This window comes from Harpegnathos saltator, unplaced genomic scaffold, assembly GCF_003227715.2.
Source record: "Harpegnathos saltator strain DR-91 unplaced genomic scaffold, Hsal_v8.6 scaffold688, whole genome shotgun sequence".
Lineage (NCBI taxonomy): Eukaryota > Metazoa > Arthropoda > Insecta > Hymenoptera > Formicidae > Harpegnathos > Harpegnathos saltator.
In genome coordinates this window covers 622657-641326 of record NW_020230524.1, presented here as the reverse complement: position 1 = coordinate 641326, position 18670 = coordinate 622657, and the positions used below count along the sequence as shown (strand labels likewise).

At 47.8% G+C, this 18670-nt stretch overlaps 1 protein-coding gene across 1 annotated transcript in view; it reads left to right on the top strand.

Annotated features, from left to right (window-relative positions):
• Glut4EF (Glucose transporter 4 enhancer factor) overlaps positions 1–18670 on the top strand; it is a 114742-nt gene that overhangs the window by 37690 nt on the left and 58382 nt on the right. The window contains exon 2 of the mRNA XM_025305274.1: positions 13046–13209. Within this exon, the coding sequence (XP_025161059.1) occupies positions 13046–13209 (164 nt within the window). The remainder of the gene's footprint in view (positions 1–13045; positions 13210–18670) is intronic.

Below are 18670 nucleotides of genomic sequence, written 5' to 3'. Positions count from 1 at the left end.
AAGAGGAGCTGGAAACGAGAGGCCGGGCGGCCGCTTATGGCGCGTAAATCAGTTTCGACGTGACGTAACGCCGCTCGCAGAATCGCCGATCGACGGCCGGCTTCCTCGTCGCGATCTCCTCGCAGACAATGCAGCTCGCCGCGAATGGAGGCACGCGTAAGAGTCGCGCGTTACAAAGGAAATGTCACAACGCTCCTTGTTCTCCCAGACCGCCTAAGCCTAAGCGAGCTCCGACCGGCCGCCGCCGACTCGACTCTCCACGCGAATTTTACATGTCCCGTTACGTCGACCGAATCTCGGCGTACTCCTCCGATTCGGGTCACGGCGCCACGCCGTGCCGATCTCGCGCTGACATTCTTAGATCACTCCTTACGGAACGATTCTCGTTCGAGGACGAGGACGACACCCGTCCCGCTGGCTCAGCCGGAGACCGAAAAGCTCGGCTGTTTCGCTTTGCGAAACTGTCCTCGTTGTACTCTTTAGTTAGCTAAACCTACGTGAAAAGTCATTTTAGACGTTCTCGAGCATCCCTCCCCCCTCCCCCTCCCTTGCGACGGAAGAATGCCCATTGTATTATTGTCCGTGGAAAATGAGCGAAAAGTGAGACTGCGAGTTTCGGCGAGTGTTGTTATCCTTAATTGCGCGGATGAACGTTTCTTCGGAAAAATCTGTGACCCGCAGGTTTTACCGTACGTGGAAAAAATAACGAAAATGCCAGGCGAGTGAGTGAGTGAGTGCGCCGTCGCCTGGAAACAATGGAGACCAGACGGGATTTTACGCGGACAAGTATAGAGAGAGAGGTTTCCTCTTCGAGAAACTCGCAGGACGTGTCTTCGCGTGTCATCAATCGACTGTTCGTCTCGAGTGAATTTCGAAACAGCCGAATATTCAGACAAACGTCTCCCGGCAGCTTTCATCCTTCGGTCACTAGCCGAAATTTCGCTCACGACACGTACGAGTGTACGATAACCCGAGTAGAAAAATTAATAGGGCTCTGGTAAGGGCCTGATTATTTTTCCCTAACATTAATCGGGCCCTATAGTAGGGATAGAAAGACAAGGGCTTTACCAGATGTGTAACAAATGTTTTAACGGGTTCTTATAAGGCAATAATATCATGAAGGCCTTATAAGGCGATATCAACAGGGTCTTATAAGGCAATATTAATACGGCCTTATAAGGAAATATTAACAGGGGTTTTATGAGGCAATATTAAGAGGGCCTCATAGGGTAATACTATAAGATATGGAGTTAAAATCCTAATCTAAATTTGAGTGAGACATTCACTCTTGCAATTGCAAGTCAAAATATTTTTATTATTGCTTGGGTAAAACTGTTCGTTCTTTTAATTCCAAGAAATTTAGACTGCAATTTCTTTATAATCTTGTTAGTATACAACAAGAATTTTTTATTTAAAAAATGTAGCATAATTTACAATAAAATATAGCATTCTTGATATGTAAAAATTCTGCTTTTATTAAAGTTTGCTGCATTTCAAAACGAAGGTTATACTAGAAAAATCCTTGGAAGAGACTAATAAATACCGCAACTGATAAAACTGATAAAATTTGTTTTTAATCGCGATATAATTAAAAAAATCTTTAAGAGAACCAGACAGAGAGAGCGTACCTGCTAAAACAACACTAAACTATGACAATTTTATTACACGCTTCACATCTTATTAATTTTTTAAAACAAAATTTGTATATCTGAAGCATCCTTAAAAGATCCTTCTAAGGCCCACATCAGTTTTCCATGTTAAAGCGTTTCGTAAAATCTAAGGCATCTCTAAAAAGTCCTTCTAAGGCCTTTCTCAGCTTCCCCTGCATCAAAGTCTTATTTATTAAATTTAAGACACCCCTGATAAACCCTTCTAAGGCTCTTCTCAGCTTTTTCTATCAAAGCCTTTCGTAAAATTTAAATCGCCCCTAAAAGAGATCCATCTTGGGGCCTGATGTAATAATAATGAAGCATCCTTTTTCAGAGCATCCTACTTTCAGCCTCTTCGGGTCCTTGTGCTTCATGCGGATGATCCTAACGATTTTTTGCTCGGAACCAACGATTCCGAGGAACGTGTCGAAGTAAACGCGATCGGCCCTTCTCCTCTCTCCCCCTTTCTCTCTCTCTCTCTCTCTCTCTCTCTCTCTCTCTCTCTCTCTCGCAAAACCGTGCTGTTGGAGCAACGTTTTATGCTTGAAATCAGCTCATCGGTGCGCACGAGTGTATTCCCTCCCCGGCCGCGTCCGGGCTATTACGGCGCGGAAACGTGCTCCTCGCTGCTGAGATTTCTCCGGCACAGCAGGCTGCCGCGACGATACTTTGAGCCGCGTCGGGCTCGGATTTACAGTTATCATTGTTTTGACGGAATGCGGCCTTCCTGCTGGTCACCCCGCTCCTCTCCGCTGTCGGCCAGCAGCGACGCAGAACGTGCGCGGGGACCGCGGCATCGCCAAAAGCGGAAAGTCCTCGCGGCCACCGCGGCTAATGATTCGGCGTCACGGTTCCTTGACGCGTTTACATTCTTTCGCGATTAACCTCGCGCCGAATAAGACCGGCGCGAGAGCGCGCGGCTTTCCCCGCCCGCCGGCTCTCTCGCCTCCTGACACTCCTTGTCTGCTTACGCAGGTGTTCCCCAGGTCGGCGGGACCGCTGTGTTAGACAAACACGCGTTCAAACGAGTACTCTCGCGAAATTCGCGCGTCGGCTCACTCCGGGGGGCGAGGGCAGGGGGGGGTACGTATTGTGTCGAGATCGCTGGCTAATAAACGCTGGAATATTTTTCACCGCTGACGAGAGAGCTTCGACGGCTTCGTATTTGTCCGGGACGGAAGCTGCGTGAAGTCGATATCAATTGGGACACGCCAATTTGTATCCGCGCGCGCGCGCACGGGAGATGGGCACTTTGCGAGCGCTCTGCGAAAACTTCCTCAGACGTCCTCAGGTGCAGCCCGCAGGTGCAACGTGGCGCGGTGTGAAATTTTCACGTCAACGATTGCTCCGCTAAATCATCGTCCGCTCGCGTCTCCCGGGGCGAAGGGGCCCCGGGTTGATTTTTCCGCCGCTCCGCCGTGCTCGTCGTTCTCGAGTCCATTTCCTCATTGCCGAGTGGTGTGCGCGCGCGCTGAAAAGACTGATACACTTAGCAGCGATCGCGGCGCGAATACTAGGTTAGGTTAATAGTGGCGAAAGGTAATAACGCCGAATATCCGGTCAAACAGGTTGGATCGACTCGCGCGAACAATCGTCCGCGACGATGAACGGCGGCGTGCCTCGTCGCCGGCGATTTCATTGAAACTCCATTCTCCGCGCAGCACCTACCTAACCTACCGGGTGCCTCTCATTAGCGTCGAAGAATTCAGCCGGTGCCGCTGATGCGAGCTGTAACTGTTCCGCGATTTTGTCCGGGGCGCCCCCCTCGCGAGAGCGCGAGTGTAACGTCCCGAGCAGAAAATTGCTGGAACCGTCCTCGTGAAGCATAAGGCCCCGGATAAAGCTGAAAGTAGGATGCCCCAGAAAAGGATGCCTCGTTATTACCACATCACAGGCCCCGAGATGGGTCTTTTTGGGGTATACTACTTTAGATTTTACGAAATAACGCTTTGATAAGGAAAATTGATGAAGGCTTTAGAAATTTGGGGTGCCTTAGATTTAATAAATAAGACTTTGGTAGAGAAAACTGATAAGGATCTTTCAGAAGGATTCTGAAACGTGTGGTAAAATTGTCACAGTTTAGTATTGTTTTAGTACGTTCTGTCTGATGCTTTTAAAGATTCTTTTAATTATACTGCAATTAAAAACAAATTTTATTAGTTTTATTAGTTGCCATATTCATTAGTCCCTTCCAAGGATTTTTCTAGTATTGCCCTCGTTTTGAAATGCAGCAAACTTTAATAAAAACAAGTAGCAGGATTTTTATGTGTAAAAAATGCTATATTTTATCGTAAAATATGCTATATTTTTAAAATAAGAAAGTCTTATATATTAACAAAGTTAATATATAATATAAAAGAAATAAAGAAATTGCAGTCTAAATTTCTTGGAATGAAAAGAAGGAATATTTTTACTCAAGCAATAATAAAAATGTTTCCTTATAAGGCTCTATTAATATTGCCTTATAAGGACCTGTTAAACACATTTGTTACACATTTTGTAGGGCCCTTGTATCTTTCTATCCCTACTAGGGCCCGATTAATGTTAGGGGAAAATAATCAGGCACTTACCAGAGCCCTATTAATTTTTCTACTCGGCGTGTGCCGAATCTCTCGTTGGCGTTAAACAAATTTGTCGCGAAATGTCCCGTAAGAATATTCCAACGTCCGCGGCAGCGGTCACCTCTGTCCCGTTGACTACTAATTAATTTCTCTACTTTCATAACCGGAAAGACGCGCTATTCACAGTCTGTAAAGTAAGAGCGTGCACGGGTTAATGTGTAGAAAAATTTATTTTTAATGATTTTTATGTACATGGATTTGTTGTACTCCATGAGAAGAAAAATGCTATACCATTAACAATGAGTCCAGTCATCACCGGCATTGATAATTGCCTGGCATCTCCGGGGCATACTTTCCACTAAGTTGACTGCGTATTCGTTCGGTAAATACCTCCAAATGAGACGAATTTGTCGTGTCAGCTGCTTCAAAGTGCACACTCTTTTTCCTCGAAGCTTGTGCTTGAGATATGCCCACACATTTTCAATGGGATTTGCATCTGGCGACTGCGATGGCCAATCAAGTGTGACGATGCCAGACTGCTCTTTCCACTCGGTGCAAAGCTTGCTCCGATGTTTTGGCTCGTTGTCTTCCTGTAAGATCCAGGCCTCGTTTTTTTTTTATGAAGCATCGTTCAGCAGTCGGCAACAAACACTTCTCATAAATTTTAAGCATTAAGGTCGGATTCCGCTTAAACAAATTCACAATTTTTTTCTCTATATTCGGCGTCACTTTGTCTATCGAGAGCCACGTTCTGGCAAGTCATCGACATTTTTTATTTTCTTATATCGCTGAACCCACATAGCGACGAACGATTTTGACTTTCCCATGTATTTAGCAGCCACTGCATATGAACATTTTTGATCCTTTGGGGTGGGAACAAAGGAACACAGCCTCGTAGCGCGATGCGTATGCGGCACTCATGACGGTTAACGTGTTTCTCAGGTTAGACTTCGACGCCAACTGAATCTTTTGTGACAAAGCATTCACGACAAACATTTCATCTATCGGCTCACAAAAAAACTAGGACGATATTTGAAGCCAACTGCCATTTATGCCGTGCACGCTCTTACTTTACAGACCTCGCGCGCGCTTTGCCCGACGCGATGCGGCGGAATAATACAAAAAGGCCCGCTTTCAGGAGAAATCCTCCTTGAGACCTTCTTTTTTTTAATGCGGTTCTCTCTCTCTCTCTCTCTCTCTCTCTCCGGGATGTAATTAACGCTCCACGGCCGGCTACATCGCCGGGATATCCCCGACGATATCCGGTCGCCGATGCACGCTCGACTCGATCTCGACCGGCAGAGGCCACCTCGTCGAATGAATTTCCCGACGCGTTCCATTGCTCGAGTAAATCCCCTTGCTCAAGCCGACCGCGATGTCGTCGTTGCGACACGCCCGGCGTAGCGAAACTCTTCCCCGGCGAGTGTTGTCCGTGTTGTCTGCTCGCGCGCGCGCGCGCGCTTTAGGAGTACTTGTGAAATGAAGCGAATGCACTTTCACCCGCTGCGCTCTGCGCGTTTCGCAACCTCCCACCACCGACACGCCGCGCCGCGTCGCGTCTCCAGCCGCCTCGCGCGAATTCTCCTCGTCGAACGAAGGCAATTCCGGAATGTCCCAATCGGCGCGAGCCGAATTTCGCCGAGCCGCTCGCGACGCTTCGAAGGCGCGAGGCAAGGCGAAAATAGGGGGGTTTTTTTGCGCGATACTTCTCGGCGCTTCTACGCCCTCTACATCGACAAATTCAAACGGCGAGCGGCCAATCGCAGCGCGGGACGCGCGGCCGTTAGCCGCTTGAATTCCGCCGCCGCCGCCGCCGCCGCCGGGTCATTTCCGCCACCCAGCGGCACGCGAGGATGCGTCGTCGCTGCGTGCGAGAGCTGCGTCGCGCGGAAATATCCAGGTAATTAGACCCGAGCCACTGCTCATTAATATCTCCGGCCGCGAGCTAAGCGGCACGAGCGAACGCGCCGCCAAGATGGCGTCGCTCGGAGAGAGATCGCTCGGCGCGAGGGGCACGTCTCTCGTCGAGGTCGGGAACCGACCCCGGCCGATCGCGAGCGTTTTCGCCGATCCGGCATCGCCGGCCCGTTCGTACCGTTATCTAACGCGCGTTCGTTGCGCAACGATGTTTTTATGAGAATCGTAGTCGCGCGAGAGAGACACAAACAACGCTAACGCTAACGCGTAGTGGACGCCGGAGCACGAGGGTCGACGGGGAGGGGGGGCGCCGGCGACGAAGGTAAGGTCGACGACACGCGCGCGCGCTCTCGGGAAGAAGATATAGACGTTTGTTGCATGCGTTCTCGCGCTCGCTCGCTCATCGACCGCGCGATGTGCGGAAAGGAGCGAACGGCAGCGAAGGGAAGAAATTCGAAAGTGACCGAACGGTGAAAGTGCTGTCGAGCGCGCGTAGCTCGCAGCGCGCGCCAGCGAGCGTAGCGCGGCTGCAAGAGCGGACTTCCTTTCTTCCTTCCTTCCTTCCTTCCTTCCTTCCTCGCCCCCGTCGTCGCCGCCGCCTCCTCCTCGTGCTCTTTCATCTCTACTGATCTCCGCGACCTACTACCTGTCCTCTCCACCTACTCGCCTCGGCCCGAATCGAGCGGCGCTCCGGCGACCTTTGCGCTTTCCGCTTGTCCCCTGACCTTTGACGACCCGGTCACTAAGATAAGGGAGGCCTCGTAGGCGAGGGCAGCTGCGACGGGGCAGCCCCGTTTTTTCGCGGCTTGTGAATGTCGGAGCGGGATTAGCATTTCGCTGCTAGTGCTCGTCGTCGTCGTCGTCTCGTAGAAAATCTCACTGCCGGAAGCGCCGTCGACGCTCCCCGTCGGGATAATGCGTGGCCATCAATATTGCAAGGACGGCAAGAATAAACGGAGAAAGACGAGGGAAGCGTATAGCTCTCTGCGCTATAGACGAGTCCGAGTAGCCTCGCTCGACGACGACGACGACGACGACGCGACGAGGACGACGACGGAAGAACGCTGTATCAAATTCAGCTTCCGAGTCTCGAAAGGCGAAAGTCCGGGCGCGCTCGCCCGCAGCCTCGCGCGAGCGGAGCGCAAACGTTGCGCGAAGCGCGGATAAGCCGCGTATCGAATAACGCTCGGCCGCGCGCATATCTCAACAGCTGATGGAGCGAGGAACGCGCCTCGCGCGCGCGCGCGCGCGCTCGCTGATGGCCCTGAAACGAAAGGGAAACTTTCGCCTCCGCCGCGCCGTCTAATTTCAACAGCCGCGGCCGCGGCAGCGGCGGTTTTATCATTGTCGTTACTACTGAATTATTGTACAACCGACGGCTCGACCGGCGCGACTCGCGCATGACGGCCGAGGGGGGAGGGGGGACGTGCGTGACATTTGTCAACATCGTATTTACATGCCGAATTCATTCGCGCGTGATTCCTACGTCAAACAGGGCTTCGGTTGTGCGCGCTGTTGCGCGACGTCACGGCTACTCGAGGTTAATTGAATTCCCTTTCTCTCATTCCCCCCCCCCTGCCGCTTCTCCGACCCTCCGAGGGGGTTAAAGCCCCGACATCGCGGGGGCACGCGCCGCCTCCGCGGCGCCGGGCGATTAATCTCGCGACCAGCGGGATCTGCCGCGACACACCGCGTTCGAAAACCGGCTGGTTTTCGTCGACCGATGAATTAACCGTTAATTAAGTCCGCGCGTGCGCATGCGCGTGAGCGGGCGGGCTCTCGCGGAAGCGCGCGGACTCGAGTCCGTTCGCGATCTTCCCCGGCCGCGGCGCGGGAAAGTGAGCGAGCGAGGAAGAGAGAGAGAGAGAGAGAGAGAGAGCGGGACTCGCGCGGCGAGTTAATTAATCGCGAGGCACAATCTTGATCGCGCGAAATTAGTATGTGTCACAGGACGAGCGTGATGGGCATTTCGACGTAGGAATTAAAGCCGCGGAGGATAAGACGCCGCTGCGGAGGAGCGATTAAGTAATGAAGTTGCCGCGCGACGAACGTATCATTACGCTCTCGCCGCGCAGATCGCATGTTTGCGAATTCGCGATTGCGGCGCACGCACGTGCGAGTCGCGCGCGCATATTTCACCCGCGGAAATTTATACGCTTCTCGCGCGTGGCGACGGTGAGAGAGGAATGGCTCCCCGACGATGACGCTCATACGAGCACGAGGAGGATCGCGCGAGGCCGCGAGAGCGCGACCGGTACGTGTCGGTACAAAGTCGGCAAGAGAGGCAAGATGCCCTCCTCTCCCCCCTCCGTATCAGAGCGAATCTCGAGATTCGCGTGCTTGTGGTTAGGCTTGTGGAGTCGCGATATCTCGCTCCGAAAACAACGTCGGATATCTGCCGGGAGAATATCCCCCTCGGGATTGCGGAGCGCGTGAGAAATCGACCAGCCGAAACGAGATAAATCGAAGAGAGCGGCGGGAGGAGAGAAGGGGAGAGGAGAGGACGCGCACGTAACAGTTGGACGGCGTCGTGTTCTTTTCGCGCGCGACTTCGTCCGTCCCGACGTCGCGCCGCGCCGCGCTCTCGACTTTCTTCCCGATCGCGGTGTCGCCGTCGAATAATAGAGCGTCACGCTCGGCCACGCTCGATTATCGGCGAAACCGGGGAAGAAACGCGTCGCCGGGCAAATCGGCGTACGTGCGTGCGCGCGCGGCCAGGCGGATTCCTGCGGCGTCCGCGGAGAGTCCCGCCGCGACGCCGAGGTAATCGCCGCCCGTTTTCCCCGGAACCGCGGCGTGGGAGTCCCCGAGGAAGCGCCGATCGCGCGGGATATCAGACGCCCACGCGGTGATCCTGCGTCCCTCGTCACTCGTGGACGACGGTTCCTCGGCGGTGCGCGAAGTAGCGCGATGACCTTCGCGTCTCCTGACGTCTTCATCACGAAATCAATCGTCGGAATACGGCAACGCCTCATAGCCGAGAGCCGAGACCGGGCTGCGGCATTATCGAGACACGCATGTTATTGAAACACGTTATCGTGTGTCGCACGTGTTGGCGAAAAGGCCGCTCGGAATAAACACGGTCGGCTCGCCTTGAGTAGACAAATTGATGAGGACTCTGGCCTAAGGATCTGATTATTTTTCCCTATTACATTAATCGGGCTCTAGTAGGGATAGAAAGACGAGGATCCTACAAGATATGTAACAAATGGTTTAACGGGTCCTTATAAGGCGATATTAATAGGGCCTTAAGGAAATATTTTTGTTATTGCTTGAGCAAAAATATTCGTTCTTTTCGTTCCAAGAAATTTAGACTGGAATTTCTTTATTTCTTTGGAACCTTGTTAGTATGCAAGAAGAATTTTTTATTTTAAAAATATAGCATACTTTACAATACTTTACGATAAAATATAGCATTCTTTACACATAAAATCCCTGCTACTGTTTTTATTAAAGTTTGCTGCATTTCAAAACGAAGGCAATACTAGAGAAATCCTTGGAAGAGGCTAATGAATGTAGCAATTAATAAAACTAATAAAATTTGTCTTTAATTGCGGTATAATTAAAAAAATCTTTAAAAGAATCAGAACGTACTTGCTAAGACAACACTAGACCATGAAAATTTTATTACATGCTTCAGAACTTATTAATTTTCTATAAAAACACTTTTATATATCTAAAGCATCCTTAAAAGATCCTTCTAAGGTTCCTGCTTCTAAGTTTTCCATGTTAAAGCGTTGTTTTGTAAAATTTGAAGGATCCCTAAGAAATTCTTCCAAGGTCCTTCTCAACTTTCCCTATCAAAAGTTTATTTATTAGATCTAAGACATCCCTAAGAACCCCTTCGGAGGCGTCTCTCAGCTTTCTCTATCAAAGCCTTATTAATCAGATCTAAGACACCGCTAAAAAATCCTCCTAAGGCCCTTTTCAGCTTTTCCTATCAAAGCCTTATTAATTAAATCCAAGGCATTCTTAAAATATTCATCTCGAGGCCTGATGTGATATAATAACGCGAAGCATCTCTTTCTAGAGGGCATCCTACTTTCAGCCCTCTATCGGGGCCTTGTGCTTCATGAGGATGGCCTTAACAATATTTTTGGCTCGCGGGGCACTGGAAAAATCGCCACGGCGACGGCTATCGGGGCCGCGAGTGGCCGCGATAAAAGCGCGCGGATCGTACGTGCACGCGTCTGTATCGGCCGTGTCCACTACGCACTCACAGCCCCGGAGGCACGATAATGCGAGTATAATGACGACGTAGTCGCGGGTTAACAGCCTGCCCGTGCTTTCGTTTCGCGCGCGCGACACGCATACGCGGTGTGTCGAAATTCAATATCGCGGCACACACGGAACCGTCGCGAGCGACAGAGAGAGAGAGAGAGAGAGGGGGGGGCGGAGATGCGGCTGAGGACGTGACTTTCGCGCCTTCGGCCGCGTGACACGCGCGCGATTTCTTGACGGATTTTGCGACTCGCGCGAGATCGCGCTCGTAGATACGACTCATCGCGCCGCGACACGATCGAGCGATCCGCGACGGCGACGCAGCGCCGGCGATACGCCGCGCTTCGCCTTCGGGCACGACCTGCTGTATTTAACTCTTTTTCGTCCCTGAATATAAATTCTCTGCCCTAATCGCGGAGATAAGACAGAGGTCAGCCGCTTCGAAGTGAAACCGAACGTTTCCAGTGAAACGAATAAAGTTACTTGTCGGGGGGAAGGGGGGTCGGGGGCCGGGGGCAAGGATGCTACCGGTAGAAAATATGGCCGAGATATATATATATATATATATATATATATCCGGTAATGAAAAATATTTGTACCGATAGTATCCAGGCGTGCTGTTGGTCGCGCGACCAACGGCACTTAAAATGAGCCTCACGATTTATGAACTCACTTGATTGCCGCCTAATCTCGTTTGCCGTGTTTAATGTGATCTCGCGACGTATTGTCGTCGGACGTTGACCGACGCGTGTTACACATCAAGACGCGCCGCGATCGAAGTTTGGCTCCGTCTCCTCGCGGCCGCTCGCGGCGACGCCGCGATGTCACCGCGTTCGGAGCGACACGTTCGACGGGCCGAGGCCCGTCTTTCTCGCTCGATTGCGAGATTCGCGAATGTATAAACATTCGTGCGTGACCGTGCACGTCGGCCTCCGCCGTATCGCCACGCGGGGTAGCTCGATTGCCGCTCGCATCTCTCGGGCCGGAATAACAAACAATCTCGGAGCGCATTTCGCAAAGAGGTTACACGTCGGCGACGAGCCAAAGGACTACGGCGCGGCGCGGCCGAATACGTAACCATGAATCGGGATAATTGCGGCGCGCTCGCTCGCCGCGTCGATCGCGAGCAGCCATGAGGAAGTAATCGACCGCGATTAACAATTAAACCGGCCGGTCGCGGGAGAAAGTCCAAATTTTGCACTTTCTCCAAGACGGTCGCTCGCACGTGCGCGCTCGGTTAGGCCTTCGACCGCCGCGAGAACGCCGCGGAATGCCCCGCGGAATATTCAATCCCGAGCTCTCGACGCGCCGATGAAACCGCCGCGGCCGTTGCGCGGCCGGGCCGCGATTGCGAGCCATCGGATGCCGCTGGATGAAACATTCCGCGCGGGCGTTGCCGCGTGTGAGCTTTCCGACCTTTGCTTCCGACCGAGCAAAAAATGGTTAGGGCCATCCTCATGAAGCGCAAGGCCCCGATAAGGCTGAAAGTAGGATGTGCTAAAAAGGGATGCCTCATTATTACCACTTCAGGCTGCGAGATGGGTCTTTTAGAGATGCTTTAGATTTTGCGAAATAAGGTTTTGATGGGAAAAGCTGGGAAGAGCCTTGGAAGGATTTTTTAGAGATGTTTTAGATCTAATTTGAATGGGGAAAGCTGAGAAGGGCCTTGTTGAGGGATGCCTTGGATTTTGCGAAATGGCGCTTTAACATGGAAAACTGATGTGGGCCTTAGAGGGATCTTTTAAGGATGCTTTAAATGTAGAAAATCAAGTTTTGTTGTAGAAAATTAATAAGAGATCTGAAGCGTGTAATAAAATTGTCATAGTTTGGTAGGGTTTTAGTAGGTACCTAAAGTAGGCTCTATCTGGTTCTCTTAAAGATTTTTTAATTATACCGCAATTAAAAATACAAATTTTATTAGTTGCCATATTCGTTAGTCCCTTCCAAGAATTTTTCTAGTATTGCCTTCGTTTTGAAATGCAGTAAACTTTAATAAAAGCAGAATTCTTACATATAAAGAATGCTATATTTTATTGTAAATTATACCATATTTCAAAAATAAAAAATTCTTGTTGTATACTAACAAGGTTATAAAGAAACAAAGAAATTACAATCTAAATTTCTTGGTATGAAAAGGACAAATATTTTTATTCGAACAATAATAAAAATCTTTCCTTATAAGGCTCCCTATTAACATTGTCTTATAAGATCCTGTTGATATTGCCTTATAAAGACCCATTCATTTGTTAACCGTTGACCCGTTAAATTTGTTACACATCTTGCAGGGCCCTTGTCTTTCTGTCCCTACTAGGGCCCGATTAATGTTAGAGGAAAATAATCAGGCCCTTACTAGAGCCCTATTAATTTTTCTACTCGGGACGTTGCGGCCGGATCGTATTCTTCTTCCTGGTCAGAGCAGTTTTACGACCCTTTCCCGCTGGTTTTGTTCCGCGTTCGCGGCCCGCGCGATCTGTCCGCCGAGTGGCTTGCGAAATTAATGCGACTTGATGAGGGAGCGTGTGCACACACACACACACACACACACACAGGTTACTGTCTCACATCGCTGTCGCAGGCCGTCAGGACTGCGAATGCTCGCGCGCGGGGATCTGGTCGATCGGCGTGCTCGAGAGCTGCTAAAAATCGAAAGTGCCATTCGCTCTCTAAGGTCGGGCCTTGGTGTGCTTTTTGTTGCAGGGTACGATGAGCCTAACCAAACGCATAGAGGAGATCAGGTTGCTCGAATCGCGCAAGAGCGCCCGGCTGGCCGATCAGGACACTGATTTCGCCCGACTCGCCGATATGGCTGGCGACCGTAAACGGGCGTCCTCCCATTCCATCGACGTGCCACACGTGATGGGGTAAGTTCTTCTCCGACTCCCTATTACTGTCTCTTATCTCAAGCGCTTTTACGGCCGGACGGCAGATAAGGTCGTACGTAACAGCCACCGATCGCCACTAAAGCTGCGCCCTCGCGCCGGCGGAATCGTCCTTTTAAATGTCATTCGGAGGCAGAATGCAGCTTACGGAACTGCGCGCGGTTTCACTCCACTCCCCTCCCCCCCCCCTCCCCGCGATTATGCTAATTCTGTACACCTCGTCCGGCGAGTTGGAAAATTATTCAACCGAGCCGCGCGCTACATCTCGAATTTTCTGCCGTGGACTATCCGTTGCGCACCTCTCTCGCGTCATCTCCAACCGCGTCTCGCACTTTTACTCGAGAGACGCTTATTTATTAAGGATATCTCGTGGCGAAATCGCGCGTCTATACGCGCGTTCTACATTCGGCGGTCCCGGGAGAGGAGAAACGAGAAACATCTGTCCGCATTTCAATATTCCTTCGCGCACGCGCGATCAACATAATTATTATCGGATGTAAATTACCACTCTCGGCCGAAGGACGAGAGTCGCGAATCCTTGGCGAGTATGGTCCCTCAAATTCTTCATCCCCGCGGCCGTATGCGCTCAAGGGGGAAATTATATGCGAGAGGCTGTTTTTACGAATTTTTTTAACAAAAACATAAGGTAAGATCAATGGACTTGAAATTTTCACGGTGTACTCATTAATGTTCAAAGTATAAAATAAATTTTATTGTACCGCAAGAACCGACCCAAAATTTGTAATTGTAGATAAAAATGCAGTCATCCGTTTGCGAGTTCTTCTAATTCCTCTCACTATTCTGAGATAAAAAAATGAGAAAGATTTTTTAAATATACGGTTGCCATTATAATCCGTACCAAAATGAAGGCGGTGAAGCCAAGTTTGGAAAAATAATGATTGTGCAAAAAGATATTGAAAATGAAACTTTTTTCAACTTGTAATCATATTTTTAAAAAGTTAATGAAATAAAATATAACTGTGTTCGAGGTAGGGGCGCGAAAACTACATGTCTACTGCATATTGTGCAAAAAAATGTCAAGTTATTCACGGTTCAGTAGTTTTTGCGTAATCGTGTTGCGACAGTTTAAGAAAATGATGTTTCTAGATAAACGCCTTTAAAGTTTTATGTCTATTTTCCATGTAGTTAGTAAAAACAAATTTATTTTATATTTTGGACATTAATGAATACACTGTGGAAATTTCAAGTCCATTGATCCTACCGTTTCTGTTAAAAGAGTTCGCAAAAATAGCCTTGAAAACGATCTGCTCCGCAAGTAATTCTCCCCTTAACGCTGCGAAATCACCTCGTGGATGTTTTGTATATCGTACGAGAAATCCTCCGCCAGCCCTTTTCCTAGCGGGATATTCCAGACGAATCGTCGCGTTTGTAGGTAGGGTTTTATTTTTTATTCATACAGACGTCCTCGCGCGTTAGTTCCCGAATTGAAATTTTCCTTTCATATTAAAGCCGCGAATTCTGTCGAACTCGACAGGCCGATGGGGAATCTCGAGACACATTATACGGGCTTTTGTCCCATATTGGAGCAACTAACAGTCGAGAATTATTCAATGTTCCCGGTCGTCTCGATATTCCATCCGCATTTAATTTTTATTCTCGAGAAAGTAGCGACCATAAAAGCGAGAATGATTCTCGATAATATTATACTTGGTCCCGTTTTAATTGTGCGCCTCGATTAACATCGCAGAAAGCGGTCGGATGGAAAAGTGTTTTAGACAAAAATCGTTCGGTTCGAGGGGAGCATAAGACAGTGATATCATTTCGCTTGCGGATGGCACCACTTTCGAGATACTCACTGACCATCATTTTTCTTAGACGGAAACCCCAATTTTTTATTACATCATCTTCTTCCGCCGATTATTTTGGACGACTTTTATCTGTAACATTTTTTTATTTGTCTGATATTTTTTGAGATATTTACGAAAAGCTTGGTAATTTTTCCGAGATTTAACTTATCTCGGTAACTATTTGTCGGAAGAAAAAGAGGCACTGTGTTTTTTTATTCTATTTAGTCTCAAGAATATGTGTGTGTTAAACGGTGCCCCTAACTTGGCCTTTGGAAATTTCAAAATTATCATCTTTTTGTCGCAAACATTTCTTCATCCGACCGCTTTCTGCGATGTCAATCGGCGTGCGCGATTGAAACGAGACACCCTGTATACCGTTAAAAATTTGAATTCGGATTAAATGTAGAATTCAGATGTTGCATATCGGTACTCGTATTCGTAAGTTATTTACGATGTTTGATTGGGAGTATAACCAATTACAGATTGTTATTACACACAAACGTACTTATCTCGTATGTCGACGATAATTAAAGAGGTTTTTGAAGCTGTAATTCTTTGTCGAGCGACGACTGCTAAAAAATACCGGTCTGGATATCCCTTTATTTTTAGCAAGGCTGTCAAACATTCGTTAGGACCTGTCGTTCCGCGTATAACAAATGATTTCGCACATTTGGAAATATATGATGCATCGTCGCCCGCGTCGCGATGTCCTGCATCCTCCGTCCTGGTTCCCATTTGCGATATTCGCCACTCCGTTGTGGCATTTCGGAAACTAACTCGTGGCAGTGATACTCGCGTAGAAACAGTAGAAACATCGGAAGGACGTTATTAATGCCCATGAAATACAGGACTGTGTCTGGACTCCATCGACAAACTTACGAGACAGATGTTATGTTGAGAAATACATAAAAAGATACTGGTAAACATACGCCCGCTAAAGCTTAGCTTTCGAAGTACAGAAGACAACAACGACGAAAGAAAACGGATTAAGAATGCTAATACAGCACTCTTGTACCTGTTTAAAAAAAGAATATCTATGAACTTTAATAGTGTTTGGACCGAAAAATCATTCACCCTTACGTTGATATATCGTTACTGATTGTCGAAACGAACGATCGAAATCAAGAAGACACATTTCAGAAATTTTGGACAAATTTTGCAACAGCGTGGGGGCCTAGTGACTTATTTGTAAAATACAATTTCGTGAGCGGAATATATTTTTAACCAAGATGGCGGCAACTGTAGCTCAGAAACCGAGCGTTTGAGAATACGTGTTTACCGAGACCTTTCTACTTATTTCTCTTTTTTTCGTAGAATCTATCTTGTAAGTTTGACATTGGAGTTTAGGTTTAATAACACACCTCTGTGCTATGTAATCGCCGGTCGAGGGAAAACACTAACGAAGAAACGCGGGACGAGGGACGCGCGAAAGAAAACAAGACGGAAAGGGCAGAGTCAGTCGCCCGGGCGATCACAGAATACCGCGGACCTTCGAGGCGGTCGAACTTGTTTTCGCGAACTTTCCCGGATGTTTCCACTGCGTTTCGGCACGCACACCGTCTCACGCTCCTGTCCATCAGGATATCCTGTCGAAATATTGAATGGAGCCCCCGCGCGGCTGACGCGTCCATTAACACGCGTTTCTCCGATCGAATCGCCTCGACGCGAGCGTGTCAGTTTGAACGTCAGTGACAGCGTCACGACAGAGCAGTTGGCAGCCAGGACGAAGGACGCAGGACGCCGCGGCACGCGGGCGCTGATACACGTCACAAATGTGCAGGTATGCGCGAAACAATTTATTACCTGAAATTTTCATCGCGTATCGCGCGGGGGATTCTCGGCCTTAATTGACGTGTGACGAATTTACGTGTGACGTGCGAGTCGAAATTTCGGCCGCTATTCATAAACCGTCATCGTTCGATAAATTGTAGCTTGATGATTACAGTTTCATGAATGCGCGATTGTCCGCCACGCGTTTATTTCATACAAGAAATACCGACCCAAACAACTGAATAATGCTCCGCAAACACGAATCTCTAGTTAATTACGCTTTCGATCAAACATCGTGAATAATTCGCTAAACTATGAATTCCGGCAATCTCGTGCAAAACCTATAATGTAAATCCGCGAGTAGCGACTTTTGCGTCCGATAGTGCCCTTCGGACCGCGAGTTTGGTTTCGTTTACACCTCCCCGAGTAGAAAAATTAATAAGGCTCTAGTAAGGGCCTGATTATTTTTCTCTGAGATTAATCGGGTCCTAGTAGGGATAGAAAGACAAGGGCAAGATGTGCAACAAATGATTTAACGGGTCCTTATAAGGCAATATTATAAGGGCCTTATGAGGCAATATCAATATGGCAATATTAATAGGCTTATAAGGAAATATTTTTATTATTGCTTAAGTAGAAATATTACTTCTTTTCATTCCAAGAAATTTAGACTGCAATTTCTTTATTTCTTTATAACCTTGTTGGTATACAACAAGAACTTTTTATTTTAAAAATATATTTTACAATAAAATATAGCACTCTTTACCTTAAATCCTGCAATATTTTTGATTAAAGTTTGCCATATTTCAAAACAAAGGCAATACTAGAAAAATTCTTGGAAAAGACTAATGAATATGGTAACCAATAAAACTAACAAAATTTGTTTTCAATTGCGGTATAATAATAAAAAAAAAAATCTTCAAAAGAACCAGATAGAGCGTACCTACTACAGTAATACTAAACTATGAAAATTTTATTACACGTTTCAGATCTTATTAATTTTCTATAACAGAACTTGATTTTGTACATCTAAAGTATCCTTAAAAGATCCTTCTAAGGTTCTCATCAGTTTTCCCTATCCAAAGTCTTATTTATTAAATCTAAGGCATCTCTAAAAATCCTTCTAATGTCCTCATCAGTTTTCTTTATTGAAGCCTTATTTCGTAAAATCTAAGATATTCCTTAAAAATCTATCTCTGATGTGGTAATAATGAGACATCCCTTTTTAGGGTATCCTACTTTCAGCCTTATCGGGGCCTTATGCTTCATGAGGATGATCCTAACAGTTTTTTGCTCGGATCCGCCCTGTCTTTCTCCTCTTGTTAACTTTATTAACTCTTATTAATTATGTTATTGTACGGAGCTTGATGCGTTATTGGTACATTGTTGCACGCAATTAGCAGTAAAGATTGAGCACAGGTAAAATATTGAATTAATGGAGATGGCGCGTTAAAAAATCGTGAAGCAAGCTCGACGACTCGACGTAGAGAGAAGGGGAGAGAAAACGATCACATTTGTGTAGTCCAAAGAAGACAATAGTTTAAATATTGTTATATCTGGCGGTTTTACCGCGACTCTACCGACGAATCTGAACCAAATTTCGATTCGGTTTTTGTCGCCTTTCTATTATTCGATTCAGCCGCGATCTGAAAAGTGACGAATATAGAACAACGCTGCAAATAGACGGAAGTCCGCGCACAATATAAAACCGGTGGCCCCCATCGACCCGAAAGCGCGATCCACGCCAAATATTAATTGGGTAAACGGATGATGAGTTTATTAATATTAAACATTTGGTGATCAGCGCCACTCGATAATTAGCGATTTTTCCGCGAAGCGCAAAGTCGTATTTTTACGACCAGTGA